We start from the raw sequence: 23,045 nt of genomic DNA on the forward strand, positions 1-23,045 counted from the left end.
ATTCCCCAGGACCCACATTAGCCAGATGCATGAGGGGGTGCACACGTCTGGAGTTCGTTTGCAGTGGCTGGAGCCCCTGCCACGCCCATTCTCTCCCTCTCTCTCTCCCTCCCTCCCTCCCGTGCTCGCTCTCTCTCTCTCTCTCTCTCTCTCTCTCTCTCTCTCTCTCTTCCTCCCTCTCCCTCTTTCTCTGTCAAATAGAGACATACAAATAAAATATTTTTTAAAAGAGTGTAGCTATGGAATCCACAGAGTATGTCATCAAGTATGAAGTAGCATTTCAGAGAACATTTTCCTTTTTTTGTTTGTTTGTTTGTTTTTCAAAGTAGGGTCTCACTCTAGCTCAGGCTGACCTGGAATTCACTATGTAGTCTCAGGGTGGCCTCGAACTCATGGTGATCTTTCTACCTCTGCCTCCCAACTGCTAAGATTAAAGGAGTGTGCCACCATGCCTGGCTGAACATTTTCCTTTTTAATTTTTATTTATTTATTTGAGAAAGAAAAAGGCAAATAGAGAATGGGTGCACCAGAGCCTCTAGCCACTGCAAATGAACTCCAGACACATGTGCCACCTTGTGCATCTGGCTTTATGTGGGTGCTGGGGAATCGAAAATTGGTCCTTTGGCAATTTGCTGGCAATTCCTTAACCACTAGGCCATCTCTCCAGCCCTGAAATCCCTATTTTCAAATATACCTTCCCTGAGAATATTTGTGTCTTTGCTCCCCAAACAAACCACATCTGATCATGTTTCCTCATCTGGTAAATAGGCCTAATTTATCATTTTCCAGACTGCTGTGCTTGTGGGGTTCTTTTAAAGAGAAATAATAATGCAGAACCTGGAACCCGGTATTGGTTAGATTCTTGGTTTTTAACGCGAAAAATCAAGACCAGCCCTTCGCTGTATGTCTCTACTCTTCTCCCGTAGATGCTGATGAATGCGCACTGTTTGGACAAGAAATCTGCAAAAACGGCTACTGTCTGAACACTCAGCCTGGTTACGAGTGCTACTGTAAGCAGGGGACGTACTACGACCCGGTCAGGCTGCAGTGTTTTGGTAAGCTTTCCGAGGGCCCAGTGCCGTGGGCCACGAGGATATGCAGATGGAAGAAATAAGTGATGCTGTGTAGTAAAAACAGTGTGTTTGAATCTAAGTCACGTCTTTTAAAGCTGTATAAATGTTTTATGAATTCTTTTTCTCGAGCAAGATTTAAGAAGTAAAAAAAAAAAAAAAAAACTTTCATCCACCTTTTTGAATGAGTTTCAAACAGAGAGTGAAAACTCAATGTGGAATTATAATTCAGGTCACTGGTATAACAGCTCTTTTGGTCTGTGGAACCTTCTGTTTCATCATTCATACCATGCAAGTGAAAGTCATTTTTAAATACTGACACAGGCCTTAGTGCTTAAGCACAAAACCATATACGCTAGGCAGGAAAATGTAGCAAAAGGAAATAATTTTTTAAAGTATCATAAAAGAAGCATTTGATCTTAACTTTCTAAATGTATCCTGTTCTTGGATGTTTTCTTTTCATATTTAAGATCAGCGGTAGCAGCAGCATTGTTTTTCCAACCAGTACAGCTTGCATTTTGAAAGTTACAGTGGTTCTCTCCTGGACGACAATGTGTGTAGTTAATTAAAATGTGGCAGTTCCCGGAATGTGGACTACGTTTAGTAATGTGCTCCCTTCAGTAAGTGCATGAAGCGCGGGGGATTGCTGACTTTCTTCAGTAATATTTTCTTCTTTTAAGATATGGATGAATGTCAAGACCCCAACAGTTGTATTGATGGCCAGTGTGTTAATACTGAGGGCTCCTATAACTGCTTCTGCTCACACCCAATGGTCCTGGATGCCTCAGAGAAGAGATGTGTGCGACCCACTGAATCAAATGGTAGGTTTGGAGGTAAAATGCAAACTTACATCTAGATAACTACTCTCGAGTTTTCCTTTTGATTAAAGTATGAACTACTGCAAAATAGGGAAGGTCTTTGCTTGGGTGTGTTGAAGTAAGTAAAATGAGATACTAAGAGAACTAGAAACATGCATGTGATTAATATGTTGGAGATCTAATGCTCCGGTCACATGTAACAGCCTGGACATATCACTGAGTGGACAGTAGGATGCGGTGTCTAAGCACATGACAGGGTCTGAGGAGTCATCACAAGGCAGCGGAGGACTATGCGAGTGCAGAGAAGGGTCACTGGGCGCGTTTGTTTGGAGTGCAGGACACAGGTGAGGCTAGACAGAGCTTAAGGAGGAGTTCGTGAGGAGAGCCCTGGAATCCACTGGTAAAAGTCCATGTTGATCTCTGATGAGCCGACGTGCTGTGGAGGGCTGATATCATAATCAATTGTCACACCAGGAGATAGTTTCAAATGATGCCAATTGAAAAGGAGAAGGGTTACAATGTAGGACTTTAGGATGAAGTGTCATTAGTCCAGGGCTTGGGCAGATGGAATGAGGGAGGAAGCATGGGTCCAAAACATGCTGCATGGAAATGACGGGTAAGGCTTGACAGGAGTGTGGGGAAAAGACAGGGAATAGACGGGTGAGAAGCTCACCAAGGAAGGAAGGGCAAGAGAGTGGGGCAGAGCGCGTACGGCCGTGGAGGAAAGCTTTCCGCGGGGACATCGGAGGCAGACTGGGTTTCAGCGGATGGAACGACACTCAGCTGGAGATGACAGAGATCTGATCCATGAAAAGACCAGGCTGGATTCCGATTTTTGCGTGAAAGTCGTTCTTCGGAACGGAAACCTGGAGACTCTCAGGGTTCCACCAGCGTTGACCCAGCACTGGGAACAGCCGTGCAATTGTCACAGACCTGTGTCTTCCCTTTTAGAGCAACTTGAAGAAACAGACGTGTACCAAGATCTGTGCTGGGAGCACCTGAGCGAGGAGTACGTGTGCAGCCGTCCTCTGGTGGGCAAGCAGACCACGTACACCGAGTGCTGCTGCCTGTACGGCGAGGCCTGGGGCATGCAGTGCGCCCTCTGCCCCATGAAGGACTCGGGTGAGCCTGGACGACCCTGCACCCCAAGTCCCGTTCTTTCCACCTGTTTGCGGCCTGGCATATCTCTAATGTGTCCCTATTCCTTGTGTCTTAGTTCATCCAGGGGTGAGTGTGGGGGGCAGGGGGAGATAGGGTTGTCTGAACACCTGCCCCCCAGTCTGCACCCAAGTCAGACCACATCATTAACGTTTTAAGCCGCATTTCACTTCCCCAAAGAATGATAAGTGACCCTGAGAAATACAAGTTGGCCATCGGAGGCACTCGTGTTTAGAATTTATATTTCCCCTATGGTCCTCATTCCTGACATCTTTATAAAGCAAAGAAGCACCAAAGAGTGTAGAATGGCGATGATAGGTCAAAGTTCAAATTTTGATGTCACCCTCCACATGAAAGCGTCCCTAATCCCAACAGTGAAATGCTCCAAAAAAAATAAAGATACAAGCCAGGCGTGGTGGTGCACGCCTTTAATCCCAGCACTCTGGAGGCTGAGGTAGGAGGATTGCCATGAGTTCAAGGCCACCCTGAGACTCCATAGTGAATTCCAGGTCAGCCTTGGCTAGAGTGAGACCCTACCTCGAAAAAAAAAAAAAATGCAGAGTTTACAGTATTTTGGATTTTGGAATTAGAGATGCTCAATTGGTTAAGTCTGCAAATCACCTCAGATCTGAAAAACTCCCAAACCCAGAACACTTACGGTCCCAACCATTTCCAATAAAGGACGTTCAAAGGGCGCGTAATAAATGATTTGGGCAAATCTTCCTTTCAGATTTTGGTTACGGTCCCCAGACGGAGCATCTCCCAGTGCCGGGCTTACGGCTGTCTGGTGACTGTGGGTTGGGTGCTGGCGGCTTCTCTCGCACCGACATTGACTCCATTTCATTTTAAAGAAAGCACCCGAAAGAATTTCATATGTCATTTGCTAAACTGACTTGTTAAAGCTAGAAGCAAAAGAAGCAGCAGCATGTGGGTGTAAAGTGAAGGAGTTTATACATATATTCTCAGAATGGTCAAGAGGGGAGGAATTGCTTGATGAGAGGAAGTGCATTAATTTTTAGTTAATTTGATTAGATTATGTCTCTCAAGCTATTTCATAAATTTATCTTTCCAGCATGGAAATAACTTGAAAACCAATGTAGCATGAAAAGGGAAAGGCTGTGAGATGCCAGAGAAAGACAAAGAGTAAGAGGATTAAAACCCAACACCTGAAGTAACAGACGCAGTGATAGTCCAGAATTGGAAAGAGACTCAGTTCCAGGGCTGCACAGCTGCTCTGGAAGTTTCCCACTCTGCCCAAAGTGGCTATGTGTTAGGGGAACAGATCTTTGCCCCTGTCTTAAGGGGTTGTGGTGAGGGAAGAGCAAGATACCACTTCTATATTGCTACTTATTGTTTTGGGCCCTAGAGGTGGATGCCACAGGGCGGTGCAAGTCAGCGGTGATGCTGAAGCTCAGAGGGGCTGGGTTTCTCATGATGCTTTAATTCCCCAATCTGTTCTAAAACCTACATAGTACTATTGTCTCACTTTTTCTTCAGAATTAACACTCCTTCTAAAGAGTTTAAATAATCAGGACTGGGGGTGGGGGTAGCTTCATTGGTAAAGGGCTTGCTTTGCAAACATGAGGACCTGAGCTGGGTCCCCATTATCCATGTGAAAATGCAGGTGTGTAAGTCAAGTACCTGTAATCCTGACACCAGGGAGACAGAGACGGGAAGATCCCTGGCTAACCGCACCGGTGAGGCTCCAGGACAGTGAGAAATGCCGTCTCAGGCTGGAGAGATGGCTCGCGTTTCAAGACACTTGTTTGCAAGGTGTCCAGGTTCACTTCCCTAGGACCCATGTAAAGCCACATGCACAAAGTGGCCATATGGGACCTAAAGATTTGAACATGAGTTCTTAGGCTTCGCAAGCAAGCACCTTAACCACTAAGCCATCTCTCCAAGCCTTTGTTTTTAAAAATAGTTTTACTATAATAATTATTATTATTCTTAGGGGAGAGAGAGAAAGAGAGAAAGAGGAGGGGGGAAGAAAACACACCAAGGCCTCATTCCACTGCAAACGAACTTCAGACCCTACCTTGAAAACCAAAAAAATAAAAAATAAATGCTGTTACATCCTGGATACCTTGGCAGTTGAGAAGCTATTGTCTCTTTGTTAGTCCCAACACTAGACTAACCCCAGCCTGTCAGACACTGAGCTTCCTGGCTTCCCTAGGAGGGCAGCCCTGCTTTGGGGATTCTGGGGAACAATCTGTAACTGATGGAAACACTGTTGGAGGAATTTGCTGAATAAGGCACAGTGCCTGTCATCGGCTTTGAGCATGAAAGTGCAGTGTAAAGTAAAGCTCTGGCCCCAGGGCGGGCCATCACACTTCGGGTCCAATAGGTCAGGGGCATTCAGTCTTGCTAAAGCAGCAACTGCATCTCTGAATGCTGGCAGGTGGAGAAAGTCGGAGAGGCTTGTTAAACGGCGCTGTGTGAAGTTAGATGGCATCTCGCATGTTGCTAACCCCACTCTGGGAAATGAGTGGAGGGTGAGGGATCTTGGCACACTAACCTCACCTGAGGACAAACAGCGTCATTGTACGATTTTCTACACTGCTGAGGTCGCTGGGGACCTCACTTCAGCCCTCCACTAGTCACAGGAGCCAAGAGACAGAAGGGCCCAGTGAGGAGCAAGGTCCAAGTTTTTTGTGCTAGCACTGGAGGCGTGACAGGGGTGTGGCGGACATGGACCAACAGCCTCCTTTTTCTAGAACTCCAGAAACCTCTCTGGCCCTGTTTCCATCTGCGCCACCTCTTCCTCCCTTCTCCTCCCTTCTCCTATCGCAGTGCCCTCCTGTCTACTCTTCAGATGTTGGAGCCTGGTTGGGGAGGACTCTCAAATTTGATTTAACATCATGTTATGTGAGACTTTGAAGACCAAGCCATTGGAAAACCCAACTCAAGCCAAACAAACCATTGAATCACAAATGGGGGAGGGAGGACCTTGTTTGATCTTGCTGGGAAACTTTCATGCCATACCACAAGGAAATCATAGTTATCAGCACTTTGAGATCTTTGGATATGGAGTTGATGAGAAATTTCCTAGAGCCTGATTTTTTAAGGATCTGGGCTCTAATGGAAAGTAACAATACTTGGCATTAGAGATAGCTAGCACCAGGCACTGCTCAAAGTGTTTTCCCTGTATCCAAGTGTTGAATCCTCTCAGTACTATTAATTGTCGCCTCTCTTTCTGGAAGAGGAGTCATGTCCGAGGCACAAAAGTGACCTCCTGTTCTCACAAACTGCTCCATGGCAGAGAGAGATCCTGGCATCCTTCTTCTGGAATCTGTCTTCAAATTACTTCAGCTGTGCGTGGTGGTGCACACCTTTAATCCCAGCAGTAAGGAGGCAGAGGTAGCAGGATTACTGTGAGTTCTAGGTCAGCCTGGGACTACAGAGTGAATTCCAGGCTAACCTGGGCTAGAGTGAGACCCTACCTCAAAAAATCAAAACAAAACAAAGAAACAGTTTCAACGTTGCCCAAGTTTCTTTCTCTTCAAGGCCTCAGAGCATGCCTTAAATAAATAGTAGATCTTAAAACACAAAAGGAACAGAATGAATGAAGGATTAAAGCTGAGCTTTTTTAGTGCTCTTATGTTTTGTGCTAAGCAGTGAGCACAGCAAACAGAGTGAGCGCATGACCAAGCCCATCTCCCAGGCACTTTAACAGGCAAGATAGGTAATATATGGTAATATATATCCAATTGCCTAACAAATCAAAGCAAGTCAATAATTTTTTGTTGATAAAAGTATAATCGCATATTTTATTGGAAACATACCCATGAATAAGATATATCGACCACTATCTCAATGAAATGAAAATCTTGGGCTGAAGAGATGGCCCAGCAGTTAAGGTGCCTGCCTGCAAAGCCTAACAACCTGGGTTCAATTCCCTAGTACCTGTGTAAAGCAGGTGCCCCAAAGTGGCGCATGCATCTGGAGCTTGTTCACAGTGATGGGTGGCCCTGGCATGCCTATTCTCTCTCTCTCTCTCTCTCTCTCTCTCTCTCCCTCTCTCTCCTCTCTCCTCTCTCTCTCTCTCTCTCTCTCTCTCTCTCTCTCTCTCTCTCTCTCTGTGTGTGTGTGTTCTCCCCACACTTGTAAATAAATAAAATAATTTTTTTAATCTTTGGTATGAAATGAAAAAATAGACACATTGAAACTAGAATATATAGTACCTAGGTATCCCAATGTCTACAGTTATATATTTTAAATAATTACATTTTTGTATGCATGTGCAAGTGCACATGTGTATACACATGCATGTGGAGTCACAGGACAACCCTGGCTTGTCCCTCTCAGGTGCCATCCACTTATTGTTTTTGAGACAGAGTCTCTCACTAACCTGGAGCCCACAAATGGGCTAGACTGACTGTCCACTGACCCCGGCGATCCTCCTGTCTCCACCCCCCTCCCCAGTGCCAGGATTACAAGTATGTGCCCTGGCACCCGGCTTTTTTACATGGGTTCTGAGGATCGAATTTGGGACCTCATGCTTGGGATGTAGTCACTTTATTCAATAAGCCATGTCCCCAGCCTAAGAGCCTAAGAATTACAGTTCTGAAAAGCCAATTGTTAAGATTGATACATAGCTTAACATAGAAATTTGACAGGATTTTAAAACCATTCGGTTCAGGTTTTGTGGTAGGACTGCTGTGTTGGGAGAGTGCCATCTACTGGTAGGATGATGTACTACAACAGCTCTGTCCACTTTGAGCTCGTGTTCAAACAGATTTGTTCCAGTGGAAACAGAGGTGGCACCAGAGAAATTGTAAAATAACACATTTTAATATGACAGTAATACTGATTGAAATATAGAGGCCCTTTCCCTCTGTATTGCAAGGGTGCTTGAAAATGCCCAGTACAGAAGTGCTTGAGCGGCAGGAAGACGGTTATGGCATGATAAGGAAAAACCGGAATCAATTATGTCAGTTGTGAATTCTTTGGTAAGTTTTGGTGGATGTGTGTAGTGGAAAATGCTATGAAAAGCTTTTTTAAAAAAAAATTTTTTGGGGGGTGGGGTTTGAGGTAGGGTTTCACTCTAGTCCAGGCTGACTTGGGATTCACTATGTAGTCTCAGTGTGGCCTTGAACTCACAGCCTCCCGAGTGCTGGGATTAAAGGCGTGCACCACCACGCCAGGCTAACTTCTTCATATTCTTAATTCTAAGAAGAATGATGACTGCTTACTGTATAAATTTTGTGCATTTTATGATTTATAAGGGGAGATAAATTATCTGAGAGCAAAATTAAATTATTTATAACTTACATGATTTCATTTTTAATTATTTATACATTCCTTCCCCCATTTTATTATGTACTAAAATCCTACTTTGCAGGGGCAGGGGAAAAAAGCTTGGGACAAATGTACAGCTCATCTTTAGTGGCATGTAAAAATAAACTTCAGAATTAGAGCGTTTCACTCTTCAGTATAAAAGTGAGAGCTTCTGGGCGTGGTGGTGCACACCTTTAATACCAGCACTTGGCAGGCAGAGGTAGGAGGATCACCGTGAGTTTGAGGCCACCCTGAGATTACATAATGAGTTCCAGGTCAGCCTGGGCTGGAGCGAGACCCTATCTCGAAAAACCAAAAAAAAAAAAACAAAAAAAAAACAAAAGTGGGGGTTAGAGGTAGCTGAGTGGATGAAGCATCTGCTGTGCATGCGTGAGTACCTGAGTTCAGAACCGAGAGCCCACGTGAACCGTAGTGCAAGTGCCCGTAATGCCAGGGCACCTGTGGTAGAAGCGAAGACGGGGGTCACCTGGAAGCTTGAAGCCAGTGCACCTGGCAAACGCAGCACGGTATATCAGGAGAGACCCCGCCTCAAAGGGAGCAGAAGGCAGACTGACACCGAAAGCTGTCCTCTGACCTCCACGCATGAGCCGCGGCACACACGCTCCCTCCTCCCTCACATGAGCGCAACACACGGGCACGCACACCTGCGCAGCAATGAAACGAAAACTATAAAGCCCTTTTCAAAAGCCATAAACATCTGCGACATATTGGCTATGGCCAAAATTTTAATATATCTTAATAGCTGTGTTGCACAAGTTTGTCAAAACTAAGTTTTACAAAACTAAGAGAATTTGGAATCTGCTTTTAAAACAGTTGAGCAGATTTCCTAACACGTTTCTTCCACATCCAAGCATGGCTCTCACACGTTCCCCACGATCTCAGTGCAAGACGTTTCATAAGAGCCTTGGAGGTGTGAAGGAAGACGGGGATTTGACTCACGGACCACAGTTGAAAAATATACAGTAACTGGGCGATAGTTGCAAAAAGCCTTTCAGCAGTCACGGTTTGAAGGCTTTTCCAAGAAATATGTTTCCAAAGAATGCTAATAACTTTGGAACACTGTGCATGTGAAACACAGCAAGGGGGCCCGCCTTCCATTGAGGCAGTCCAAGGTCGTGGTCTGCCTTTGGCTGTGGCCCCTGCACTGGCCCGCTTCCTTGCCTGACTCCAAACCTGAGAGCTCTCTGTGAGGTCGGGATAACCAGCACGGTCTTCATCTGAAGGCACTTGTCCTTTTGATCAGAGTCTGAGCATTATCCTTCAAGGATGAGCAACTGTGGCTCAATCACAATGAAAACCGAAAAGCTAGAATGTTATCCCAGCCCTCGTGGACGGGATGGCTACCATGCCTTAAGATAGAGTGCAGACAACTCGGTGTGCACGTTGAACGCATCCTAAGAGGCCAGTGCTTTGGGACTGAATTTTGGTTATCCATGAAAATAGGGTGACATTAGATGCCTTTTGGAATGGCTGGCATGCAATTTATAGTGAGAATATTTTATTTACTTAGAAAACTTCCTCTTATCCTTCCCAAAGAATAAAAATAGTGTGTTTTTCCCCCTTCTATAAAGGGGTGGTTGTGAAGTAATACTCAGTAGCGCATTTTGTACATAACGCCCCTGAAGCAATGGCTGCAGTACCGACGCCTGCCTCAGGGGTCGCTGCTGTGCTACGTGGGGTGCTGTGCTACGCTGGGGATGCTGCCTCGGGGAAATGCACCAGGAGGGTTGGAGATGATTATCAAATCCTATTCCGGGAAATCAGTGGAGCTCATGCTGGCTCTGCGTGGCTCCCTCGCTATGCTGTCTCTTTGAAGGGAGGCAAGAATCAAAAGCGATGCCAGATGTGAGGGCACTTAGGAGCTGGGCAGTACCAGGAGCCTGCACACTTGCATCTTTCGCGATCTGCAGGCGGAACTACCCGCGTACCGGGGCTGTGTGAGGGAGGCTGTGCGCGTGGAAAAGACTGTGCAGTGTTGTTTTGAATAAATACTTGATTTATTCGGTCTATAAATGTCCAAACATCGACTTTAAGAGATTAAGCTGAGCATATACATTTTGTCACCCTAAATCCACTTTCTATAGAATACATTGATTTATACTTTTTGCTTGTTTATGTCTCAAAGAAGACATTGAAATGACTTCTTTATATCATCTCTAGCAAGTTGATAAACACTTTGGTCTTCATTCATAAATTTTGTGCGCTTGACTTTCTCTCAAGCACTTTAGCTGGAAGGATAGCACGCAATCCTAGAAAACATCTTTTTTCTTAAATATTTAAGACACTCTTATGAGCATAGTCAAATAAATACAAATTCGATTCCCCAGTGAAGTTAAATACTGTTTATCTACCTAGTAAAATTATCATTCAACTTATTATCCTAATTTTATAAGTAATTATACTCCAAACAGAAATCACATTACTTATCTATCAGATTCTCTAGTCTGTGATTCTCTTAAGCATGAAAGACACCCACAATACCAAGAGGTAGGAAAGGCCTCATTCTAAAAACAAAGTCTTCACATCTAAACTTCACACCGTTGTTTCGGGAGCAGAATTACCATCGTGGGGCAGCAGAGGTGACTGGCTGGAGAAATGCAAGTCTGATTTCATGAGTTCCCGGCAAATTACGTTGAGGACTGTTGGGGAGCATGTTCTCAGGATGCATCTCCCCAGCCGCACGAGGAGCGCAGTGTGCTCGGTCTGCTCCCAGGTCAACTGGAGCACACAAGGTTCTCGTGTAAACTAATTTCTATCATCCACCTTTTCCATTGAGTGACTCTTTTTTTAATATTTTATGTTTATTTATTTGATAGAGAGAGAAAGAGAGAGGAGAAAGAGATAGACAATGGGCTCACCAGGGCCTCCAGCCACTGCAAACGAACTTCAGATGCGTGCTCCACCTTGTGCATCTGGCTTATGTGGGTCCTGGGGAATCAAACCTGGGTCCTTTGACTTTGCAGGCAAACGCCTTAACCGCTAAGCCATCCCTTCAGCCCAGATGGAAATTTTTTAAAGTTTACTTTAGAAGAAAAGCATGGGCCTAAAAGTCATCTGGCTACGATGACAACGTAGTCACTGATGAACATGCGAGGAGAACCCTAAGCATGGTTCGCTCCGAGGAAGGACAGTCCTGACAAGCCCTGACAGAACAAGAAATGCGCCCCACATGCTGCTGGACGGCCCAGGGTGGAACTCTGGAAGCATGCCCAGCAAGCTGTGTTTGGGTACAGGACAGTCATCCAGACACCAGCGAGGGGGCGCAGATGGCAGCTTGAATTCTGCATTGAAAATTGAGCCAGATGTGGTGGCGCACGCCTTTTATCCCAGCACTCCACTCAGGAGGCAGAGGTAGGAGAATCACCATGAGTTCAAGGGCATCCTGAGACTCCATAGTGAATTCCAGGTCAGCCTGGGCTAGAGTGAGATCCTACCTCAAAAAAACGAAAAACAAATGTTGATGATAACCTCACTGGTGTTTTGTTAGGGTCTAATTTAGTGAGCCAAAGTAGAGAAATTAAACATGCATCTGAAATAATGATCAAACCCCAGCACTACTGCTTTTAATTAACAAGCAATCTATTTTTTTTTTAATATTTTTAGTTAGTTAGTTGCAGGTAGAGAGACATAGGCAGAGAGAGAATGGTTGTGCCAGGGCCTCCAGCCGCTGCAAACAGACTCCCAAGTGCGTGTGCCACCTTGTGCATCTGGCCTTACATGGGTTCTGGGGAATCGAATCCTGGTTGTTAGGCTTTGCAGACAAGCATCGTAACTACCGAGCCATGTCTCCAGCCCGTAACTTATCTCAAAAGTAATAGTCTTGGGCTGAGGAGATGGTTCAGTGGATAAAGTACTCCCACCAAGCTGGAGTGGTACCCAAGTTCAATCCTCAGACCCCACATAAGATGTCAGAAGTTTTGGAGGGCTTCTGTAATCCCAGCACGCCGACACTGATGGAAACAAAGGAGGCAGAGACGGGACATGTCAGGAAAGCAGTGGTGAGCGCAGCAAGGAACAGCAGAGGGAGCTTCCAGTGAGAAACCCTGCCCCAAAGGAGGTGGACAGGCAAGGACTGACCCAAAGGTCGTCCTCTGACCTGTAAACGCGTGCCATCACACATGGGGAACAACACTCACACACCAGCATGTGCATGCACACAAGTAAGTAAGAAAAAAACACCATTTGAGAGATAGCTTAGCGGTTAAGGCGTTTGCCTGCACAGCGAAAGGACCCAGGTTCAACTCTCCAGAACCCATGTAAGCCAGATGCACAAGGGGCACATGTGTCTGGAGTTCGTCTTCAGTGGCTGGAGGCCCTGGCACACCCGTTCTCTCTGTCTGTCTAGCTCTCTCTCTGACTCTCAAATAAACTTTTAAAAAATCTTAGGGGCTAGAGAGATGGCTTAGCAGTTAAGCGCTTGCCTGTGAAGTCTAAGGATCCCGGTTCGAGGCTCGATTTCCCAGGACCCATGTTAGCCAGATGCACAAGGGGGCGCATGCGTCTGGAGTTTGTTTGCAGTGGCTGGAAGCCCTGGCACGCCCATTCTCTCTCTCTGTCTCTCTCCCTCTTTCTCTGTCTGTCGCTCTCAAATAAATAAAAATAAACAAAATTTTTTTTTTTAAATCTTAGCAACTTCAACTCTCAGCTTGGAAAACAGGATTCTGTCCTCACTTTTTTAGAAGTCCCCTCTCAGTATCATCTTATACTAAGAGATTAGGCTTCAGGGAATTTTGCTGTCACGTTTTATTTATTTTATTGGTTGGCGCACGTGTGTGTGTGGTATGTGATGTGATGTGTATACACATATGTGTGCAAATATACGTGCCCTGTGTGGAGGCTGGAGAAGAACTTTGGGGTACTCCTCGCTCTTCTGCCTGTCTCCTTGAGATGGGATCTCACTCAGCCCTGAGCTGCCGCTTTCACCCACCCCCTCACCGGCCAGTGAGCCCCAGCAATTCTGCTTCCCACAGGACTGCAGTTACATGCCTGGAACTCCACACCTATCTATGGGGGTGCTGGAGAATTAAACTCAGGTGATCTGGGGCTCTCTCAGGCTCTCATGCTTGCATGGCCAGTGTTCTTTAACTGCTGAGCCATCTCCCCAGCCCCTGCCACATATTTTAAATACAAGTTCTGACTTTTCCTCCTCAATAACAGGGCTGGTTGGAGTATGCTATGTATTAAGTATCAAGAAAACTCTGATGAGCGTCACCAAGAGAGAGAGCCCATCGCACAGAGCTGCTACAAGCCCCTTTCTGTGGAAGGTTTCGAACGCAGACGAGGTTGTACATACATTGACCTCTTCTCGCCCTTTCCTAAGACAGCTGTGGTCAGGACAAAACTGCTGACCTCGGGCCAGAGCAGGCAAGCTGGAAGATGATGGTTGGAGAATTTTTATTTATTTTCCCTTCCTGTAGCAGACAGATGTGCCCCTTTATGACTAGGTTTTAAGGCCTTTAGAAAGTGGTTAGAAGACTGGAGAGATAGCCTAGCATTTAAGGCTTGTCTGCAAAGCTTAAGGACCCAGGTTCGACTCCCCGGAACCCACTTAAGCCAGACACACAAGGTGGTACATGCGCACGAAGTGGAAAACACATATGGAATTCAGTTGCAGTGGCTGGAGGCCCTGTGCCAATTTTCCCTCTCTCTCTCTCTCTCTCTCTCTCTCTCTCTCATAACAAAAAAGAAAGTGGCTAGAAAACTGGGCGTGATGGCACACTCCTTTAACCCCAGCACTCGGGAGGCAGAGGTAGGAGGATCACTGCAAGTTCAAGGCCACTCTGACACTACGTAATGAATTCCAGGTCAATGTGGGCTAGAGCAAGACCTTACCTCAAGAAAGGAAGAGGGGAGGGAAGAAAGGAAGACAGGGTTAGAAGGCAACTAGGTTTGGAGGTGTTCCTCGTTGGTCGAGCCTTTGCCTGGCATGCTTGAGATCTTGTCTTGTTTCCTCATTTTACCAGTTAAAACTGGAAATAACAGACCAACTCCAGAAAATAAACGAACACATTTTCCTTCTATTCTTTGATTCTCTTGCCTTTATTTCTAATTAAAGTAAAATTCACATACATAAAACTGAGCATCCTAAAGTGAACGTTCCAGTGGCATTGAGTCCATGGAATACAACTTACCCTTATTCTTAATTATGTGTTCTGATTCTGTTTTGAAGTAATTCCTACTTGGATAATAAAGAAAAGAAACACAAATAATACTTCCCTCATGGTTGACTTCTTAGATTGTCACTCCCAAGAGTGGGAAAGGTAAAATGAAGTGGCTCACATCTACCTATAGTTGAAAAAATTCAAAGTCAGGGCTGGAGTGATAGCTTAGTGGTTAAGGCGTTTGCCTGCAAAGCCAAAGGTTCGATTCCCCAGAGCCCACATAAGGTAGATGCACAAGGTGGCACATGCGTCTGGAGTTCATTTGCAGTGGCTAGAGACCCTGGTGTGCCCATTCTCTCCCTCCCTCTCTCTCTCTCTTTCTCACTCTGCCTCCTTCTCTCTCAAATAAATAAAGTATATTAAAAAAATTCAAAGTCAATTTAGAAAATGAATGCATCAAACACTCCTGTGCCCTTTGAGATTGTTTGAATGTAAGATTAATGATGTATTTCCTAAGTCCCAGGTACTGAGGGGAAACTTTTCATGAAGTTCTTAATAAGAAACTTGTGGGTGAGTCATTTTCTGAGGTTTTTCCTGTGCAGCATAGTCAATGCTATTATAAGAATAGAAATTTCTGCATCCAAGTTTGAGAACACAAAGAAGACCTCCCAACTTTTGGCATTTGTAGCCAGCAGCTCTTGTCTGCCGAGCTCAGCGGCCATTTGATGGAAAGCACTGGAAGGGACTTCAGTGGAAGGGTGACGTTAGGTGAAGGCTGGGGGTGGGGATTTGACTGGGGGCAGGGCCCTCCCTGGGTTTCCTGAGAGCATTAATGTTCAAGGAGCCCCACAGAACAGAAACCTTCCAAGACTTTAGACTTCATTACTTCCCTGTCCTCGACAAGTACAACTTAATTGAACATTAAGCAATTTGATCTCTTTCACCTAATAAATTGAGCAAACTCAATAAACATAAATCCTCCTAATGATAGAGCCGACCCCGGCGGCGCTGAGCTCATCAGCGCACATGGTTATGACTCTCCCGGGAGCCGGAGTCACAGATGCGCGTCGCCGAACGCTGCCTCACCTGCTGCGTCACGCATTTGGTCATCCCGGGGGTGTCAGAAGGGCGGCTGTGGACTAGAAGGAACATGGCTTGTTCGCCAAACAGACCGCTGTAGTTCAGATCCCACACCTGATCTTTGGCCGAGTTATGCTGGAAACCTTAGCTTTCATTTTCTTAGGAGAAACAAAAAGCTAACTCTTGCTGGGGTGGCTCTGAGACGTAGGTAAAATTGTCTGCAAAAGCACAGCAGCGCCAGGCTCTTCCCAACTTTGTGTCACATGCCTGTCGTTTCCTTTTGCTAATTGTTCTGGCCAGGGGTGTGTAGTCTCCAGGGTCCACGCCCCTTTAGTGTTTCTGTGATGCTTCCTTGTCGATTTGTGGTCTGAGTGCGTGTGTGTTTGGACAGGGTTGGTTGTAGCTCAAGGTGTTGAATGAGGCAGAACTCCAGATCCTCCTGCCTCCGCTGTTTCTCTTCTCAACCTTTTTTCTTCTACTTCATTCGGTGCTTAGAGTGAAATGTCACCATTTCTCCTCCCTTTCCTTTTTCCCCATCCTGTTTATACCAGTCTCAGCCCCTCGGTGGGGTAGATGAACGAGGTGGAGGTGACCTATCTTATTGCATAGACAAGCTAGCATGGTCTTGCTCTGCACACACTGGAACCCCAGGCAGCAGGGCCAGGCTGAGGAGTGAGAAGGTTGATGCCAGTCTGGTGTGTGTCTGTCTTTCTGTCTGTCTTCTGTTACAGTCCTGCACATTAGAATTTCAGAAAAACAAGGTGACGGCCTATTTTGCAAAGACTCTGGGGAAAAAAAAAAACGCACATTGTGTGAAGGCAGGTGCTCCATCCACAGTGTATTGTCGATGCCAACCAAGGCTTCTCTGTCACCTGTCTTCACCAGTACTCGATAGAATCTATAAATTGGGGCTGGAGAGATGGTTCGGTGGCTAAAGTGCTTGTTTGCAAAGCCGGATGGCCGGGGTTCAATTACCTGGTACTCATATAAAGCTCGACGCACAAAGGGGACCATGCATCTCAAGTGTTTGAAGTGGCAAGAGGCTTTGGCACTCATTCTCCCCCACCCCCCACTCTCTTTCTCGTTATCTCTCTTCTCCTTCTCTGCTTGCAAATAAAATTTCTTTTAAAAGTTAGGAAAGAAAAGAAAAAAGTATAGCATAGCTAAATTCATTTAAGCAAAGGATCTCGTGATAAGCGGTAAATACTTGAGTCCTTCTAGGTCCTGGCTCCTACGCCTAGTTGTGTGTGGGCTTCCTAAACACCATCGCTGACTAACAATCCACATTTAAACCTGTAGGAAAAACACCTGATGGAGACGCTGGAGTAAAATTAGGTCCACTTTTCTTCCTGCCGAGGAACTGGCGCTGGTTTCCCTTCTACGTGCAGTTCACATGGTGTTCAGCCGAATATTGAGCCCCCGCAAGGGAAAGCGAAAATACAGCCTCTGCTTTATTTCTAAGAGCAGCTGAATTTAGTGTGCCTCAGACAAAACTAAAACTTTACCTCCCCACTTCTTCACACGCCAGAGTGGCACTGTGATCTGCGACTGTCCAGCCCAGGCCTGCAGAAGTGTCTGTCATCAAGAGTGGAGATTTCCTGCCAGGATATAGTAATGTGCCTCCCATCGCTGCTGACAGCGGGGGTCCCAGACCCACTGGCTCCCCGGGGGTAATTTAATTTTTTTTTTCCAATTTAAAGTGGAAATCAAAGCAGCTCCATCTGTCATGTGAATCTGCCATGCCACAAAGTGCGTGTGATCAGTGGCTTGGATCTTGTTCACACGCTTCGCAGTGGTGGCCCTTGCTTCTCCATGTGTCCTCGCCATCGCTTTGATCGAGAGCGAAGCATTTGTGCCCTTGAGGAGGTGGCGGGTGCCCTGCATTGTGGCGGGGGTGGGAACCTGAGGTGTGACTATTTCCATTTTCTATTCATTTCACATTTGTGTTTAGCAAGATCCCAGTGGGACACATATTATTGCAGGGGGCGGTGGTCTCAGAAATGGTATTGACTTACAAAAGATCCTCCTAGGAGAAGCCCTGCTAAACGAACCTCTACCTGTGAATCTAGTCCCAGGCGATGGGGTGAGTAATCACTGTTGATGGCCATGAGAAGAGAGTGCCTGGGAAACAAGAGGCACTTTAAAGACAGGACTACACTGACCCAGTCCTCCTGTGGAGCTGGAGGCAGCCAGCTTTCGCTGGGGTGCTCCTGAAAAGCTGTGGAAGTAGTAGATCTGATCTACTATTCTTTTTTTCTAGCATTATTTATTGGAGGGAGAAAGAGAGCGAGAGAGAATGGGCGCTCCAAGGCCTCCAGCCACCTGCAAACGAACTCCAGACACATGCACCACCTTGTCCATCTGGTCCTGGGGAATCAAACCTGGGTCCTCTGGCTTTGCAAGCAAGTGCCCTAATCACTAAGCCATTTTTCTCCAGCCCCTGGTCTGCTGTTCTTGGTACTGTGCCTACAGCCCACCTGTAGCAGACAGCTTCAGGTTCGCTGAGATGAACTTCCAGACCAGACACAGTTACGGAGGAAGGGATATTTATTGAAGCTTACAGACCCAGGGGAAGTTCCATAAATGGCAGAAGAAGCTGGCCTGCCTTCACAGGACCAAGCAGAGAGAGAGAAGCACAAGCCAAAAAAACAAAAGCCACAGCAGATTTCAGGAACTCCTGCTAGGCACACTTTGCATATCTTTAGATTGAAATCTGAAACCCACCACCACACCTTAAGGTCCACCCAGTGACACTGCCTCCAGCCAGGTGCCTGCAGATGCAAACTAAAAACAATAAAGAATAAAGAATATATTGGGGGCCATCTATTCAAACTACCACACCATCCCACTTCACTGATGTCTCCTGAGCTAGACTCCAGCAGTCAGCCATCCTCAGGCATCACTAAGGTCAAGCATCTCCCATGTTAGAATGGGTGTTCTATAGCATGGAGTGTTTAGTGGCCATAACATGCTAGAAATTCTATCTGTGCCCCAAATTCTGAAAAGGACATCTTGCCCAGTCGTCATTCGAATGTTCTGGGATATCTTTATTTATTTATTTAAGAGAGAGACAGAGAGTGAGAATGAACACACCAGGGTCTCTAACCACTGCAAATGGACTCCACACGCATCAGATGTGCCACCATGTGCGTCTGATGGCTAACATGGGATCTGGGGAATCAAACCTGGGTCCTTAAGCTTCACAGACAAGTGTCTTATCACTACACCATCTCTCCAGCCCTTTGCAAGTCTCAGATGTTTCTTTCTGCTGCCCCTTTGCCAGCCTGAGTCACACTGGAACCTTCTTTAGGAGCCATTGAGTAGCCTCTGGTCACAATTTAGCTTCCTTTGACTATGCCCATGGGTAGGCTCTTTAAATTCCCTCTGCCTCCCAAGGGCTAGGATTAAAGTCACACACCACCATGCCCAGCTAAACTTAATCCATAGTGTCTGTTTCCTGTAACGTAATCTTGCATACCTACGTAGCTGTAGGGTTCAAGTGCACCCTCTATAAGCAAGGTGTCTCCAGATATGGCTGGTCCTACCTCTTTCTTTCGTTCTGACAGAAGCGTAGAGCACTGAGCCACCTCATTGCCCTGGTGAAGAATATAGGATTGGGGCTGGAGAGATGGCTTAGCGGTTAAGCGCTTGCCTGTGAAGCCTAAGGACCCCGGTTCAAGGCTCGATTCCCCAGGACCCACGTTAACCAGATGCACAAGGAGGCACATGCATCTGGAGTTCATTTGCAGTGGCTAGAAGCCCTGGCATGCCCATTCTCTCTCTCTTCCACTCTCTCTCTCTCTCTCGTAAATAAATAAAGATTTATATATATATATATGTATGTGTATATATATATGGGATTGAAGGTCAGACAGCACTGGCCAGGCCCCTTCTGTGTCATTTGTTGTCCCTGGGACCTCAAGTCTTAGCAAGGCTTCCCTGACAAATGACAGATGTCTAAGATCTCTGAGTTGAATTTAACAAACTAAGAACTGATTCATTTTTTGCAGGGGGGATATATATACATGATTTATGTATGTATGGAAATATATGCTTGAGCCCGTGTGTGGAAGAGGCATAGCCCACCTTTTTAAAAATATACTTTTATTTATTTATTTATTTATTTATTTAAGAGAGAGAGAGGAGAGAAAGAGGCAGATAGAGAATGGGATCTCAGGGCCTCCAGCCACTGCAAATGAACTCCATACGCATGTGCCCCCTTGTGCATCTGGCTTACATGGGTCCTGGTAAACTGAACTTGAGTCCTTTGGCTTTGCAGGCAAACACCTTAAACGATAAGCCATCTCTCCATCCCCAACCCACCTTTTGTTTTTCTTTAGTGTATCATTTTTTATTGACAACTTCTATGCTTACAGACAATAAACTATGATAATTCCCCACCTCCCCCACTTTCCCCTTTACAACTCCACTCTCCATCATATCCCCTCCCTCTCTCCATTAGTCTCTCTTTTATTTTGATGTCATCATCTTTTCTACCTACTATGAGGGTCTTGTGAAGGTAGTGTCAGGCACTTAGAGGTCTTGGATATTGAGGCCAAATTCTCTCCAGACAGTTGTGTATAAGGAGTGGTGCCCTTTCTTTGGCTCTTACATTCTTTCCACCACCTCTTCCACAGTGGACCCTGAGCCTTGGAGGGTGTGATAGAGATGTGTCAGTGCTGGACACTCCTCTGTCACTTCTTCTTAGCACCATTGTGCCTTTTGGGTCATCCCAGTGGTCATTGCCATCTGAAAAGAGAAGCTTCTCTAACAAGAAGTGAGAGTAGCATTAATATATGAATATCAACATTAAGTGTAGTGTTTACAGGGCAGTGTGGTGAGCATAATATATACATTTATCCAGACAAGAGTGGGCTTTACAACCGTAACTCTCATGATTCCCCGCCCCCCGCCCCCCCCCCCCCCCCGCTGCCATAGGCTTTTGTGTTTGGGGTTTTTTGAGTTAAGGTCTCACTGTGTTCCAAGGTGACCTGGAATTCACTATGGAGTCTCAGGGTGGCCTCGAACTCATGGCAATCCACCTACCTCTGCCTCCCAAGTGCTGAAATTAAAGATGTACACCACTACACCTGGCTTGTGATAGGCTTTTGATTAGGTTTTTCAATACCAGGCAAGTATTCCCTCCCATAGAGTGGGCCTCCAGTCCAGTTAGAGAGCATTTGATTTCCCCCAGAGCAGACATGCCACTATTGCACTCATTTGGTCAATTGGGCTGTCTGGCCAAACTTGAGGTTTCCAGTGCCCACTGTTTTCACTGCTGATGACTTCTGTCTCCCATAGGGCTGCATGCAGTGCAGCTTTTCCCAGCTTTCAGTCGGCTGGTCTATAGAGAGGTTTTCAGGTCAGCACCAGCAGGATTTCTCAGTGACTTTGCCGCCCAGACATGTGGAGCCTTCATCAATAGGGTCTTACCATCTGTTTGTGGTGGGAAGCCAAGGGCCTTGGCAATGGCCCATAATGTTTTAGAGGCAACAGAGACCTTCCTGGCCAACAACTCAGTGGAAGGTATCCCATCCCTGGCACTGAAAATGTTCTAGTAGCAATCTATCAGCCTACCTTTTTTTTTAATTTGCAAGCAGAGATAGATAGAGAAAAGAGAGACAGATAGACAGAATGGGCATGCCCAGGCCTCCAGCCACTGCAAACAAATTCTAGACACATGTGCCCCTTGTGCATCTGGCTTACATGGGTCCTGGGGAATTGAACCTGGGCCCTTTGGCTTCACAGGCAAATGTCTTAACCACTAAGCAATCTCTCCAGCCCCCAGCCTAGCTTTTTTGACATAGGGTTTCTCACAGTCCTGAGGTTTGCCAAATGCTCTAGACTGGCTGACCAGCAAGGCCCAGAGGTCTACCTATGTCTGCCTCCCCAACACTGTGAGGACAAGCGTGTGCCGCCCTTCCTGGCTTCATTTACGAGTTCTGGGGCTCAAACTCAGGTTCCCACACCTGCAAAGGAATAACTTTGCTGACTGGCCTGTCTCTCCAGCCCTGACTCATGGGGGTGTGTGGGTGTGTGGGTGTGTGTACATACATATGTATGTCCGTATTTGCACGTGGAGGCCAGCAGAAATTTCAGGTGGTATTCCTTGGGCGCTGTACATTTTTCCGAGACAGGGTCTCTCAGGAACTAGCCAAAGGCTACAGTTGCTGGCCAGTGAGCCCCAAGGGTCCACCTGTCTCCACCTGCCAGTGCTGGAAATATATTAAGCATGTGTCATCACACCTGGCCTTTTGTTTGTTTGCTTGTTTATTCAAAGTAGGGCTTCCATCTAGCCCAGGCTGACCTGGAATTCACTCTGTAGTCTCAGGATGGCCTCAAACTCACAGCGATCCTCCTACCTCTGCCTCCCAAGTGCTAGGATTAAAGATGTGTGCCACCATGATCGGCTACACTTGGATTTTTTTTATGGGTTCAAAAGCTTGAACTAGGATCCTCATGCTTATAAAGCAAGCAGTTGACTGTTTTCCCAAACTGCTGATTCACTTTTTTATTCGTGTGTGTGTGTGTGTGTGTGTGTGTGTGTGTGTGTGTGTGTGGTGCCCGTGGGCCATAGTGCACCTCTGTAGGTTGGTGGACAGCCCTACGTGCTGGTCCTAACCTTGCACCTTCCTCGGCGGCAGGGTCTCTCACTTGTAGCTGTGGCGTCCCCTTCTCGATAGGCGTGCTGGGATTGGGGCGCTCACACTGTGCCCCTGCTTCCCAGGGATCTGACCTCAGGCATCGGGCGTACACAGCAGGGGCACTGCCCACTGACCCACCCGCCCAGCCCTCTGATTCATTTTAATATCCAGTCTCAGTCATACTGTGGCTTGCATATAAAACATGAAGCAAATCTCCCTTTTAGATTTACAACAAACATATATAAAAAGTAGGAGAAAAAGATGACCTCAGCTCTTAAAACTTGTAAACATCTGAACAATATTGCTCTCAAAGGGAAATCCTTAATGCTTTTTTCCCCAAGCATCAAGCCAAACTGACAAGCATTTGTGCCCTGTTTGAAGTTGTATTTTCTTTTTTAAGAGTTAAGAGTCTTTTTTCCAGGTTCTATTTCCTTAATGAGATTAATATTTCTCGCGGAATGTTTAGTTTTATGTGCTAATGAGAAAGCTCTGGGAATGTCTGGGGTCTGGATGTTCTCCCTGGAGTGCCTGTTCACAAGGAGACCTCTAAGAAGGGGCGGGGGGGGGCACCCTGCTCACTGGCCCGAGGCCATTCATGGCCTCGTCCTCTGTGCTGCTCTTAGAGCATGTATGTGCATGTGCACACACACCGTCTATTGCCTTAGTGCTGTCTTGTTGTGTACAAGAGGAAGTTCCGAGTAAGTGGCGCTTCGCCTTATGTGACGGCCCTGAGCTTGTCCGTCCATTCCTGGGTCCTGTGACCTCTCGGGACTTGGAATTTTCATCAGGTGTAGCTCTGTCCCTGGCCAGCGCATCTTCTGGTGAGATGGGCATGTGGCAGGGCCACAGACAGTGCATTTTCTGTCCTTTACC

General features: G+C 46.3%; 1 protein-coding gene across 8 annotated transcripts in view; it reads left to right on the forward strand.

Annotated features, from left to right (window-relative positions):
* Ltbp1 (latent transforming growth factor beta binding protein 1) overlaps positions 1-23,045 on the forward strand; it is a 423,409-nt gene that overhangs the window by 393,128 nt on the left and 7,236 nt on the right. For all 8 annotated transcript variants that reach the window (XM_045150784.1, XM_045150787.1, XM_045150789.1 and 5 more), the window contains 3 exons: positions 927-1,055; positions 1,751-1,891; positions 2,840-3,010. In XM_045150784.1, coding sequence (XP_045006719.1) covers positions 927-1,055; positions 1,751-1,891; positions 2,840-3,010 — 441 coding nt within the window. The remainder of the gene's footprint in view (positions 1-926; positions 1,056-1,750; positions 1,892-2,839; positions 3,011-23,045) is intronic.

Source organism: Jaculus jaculus, chromosome 5, assembly GCF_020740685.1.
Source record: "Jaculus jaculus isolate mJacJac1 chromosome 5, mJacJac1.mat.Y.cur, whole genome shotgun sequence".
NCBI lineage: Eukaryota > Metazoa > Chordata > Mammalia > Rodentia > Dipodidae > Jaculus > Jaculus jaculus.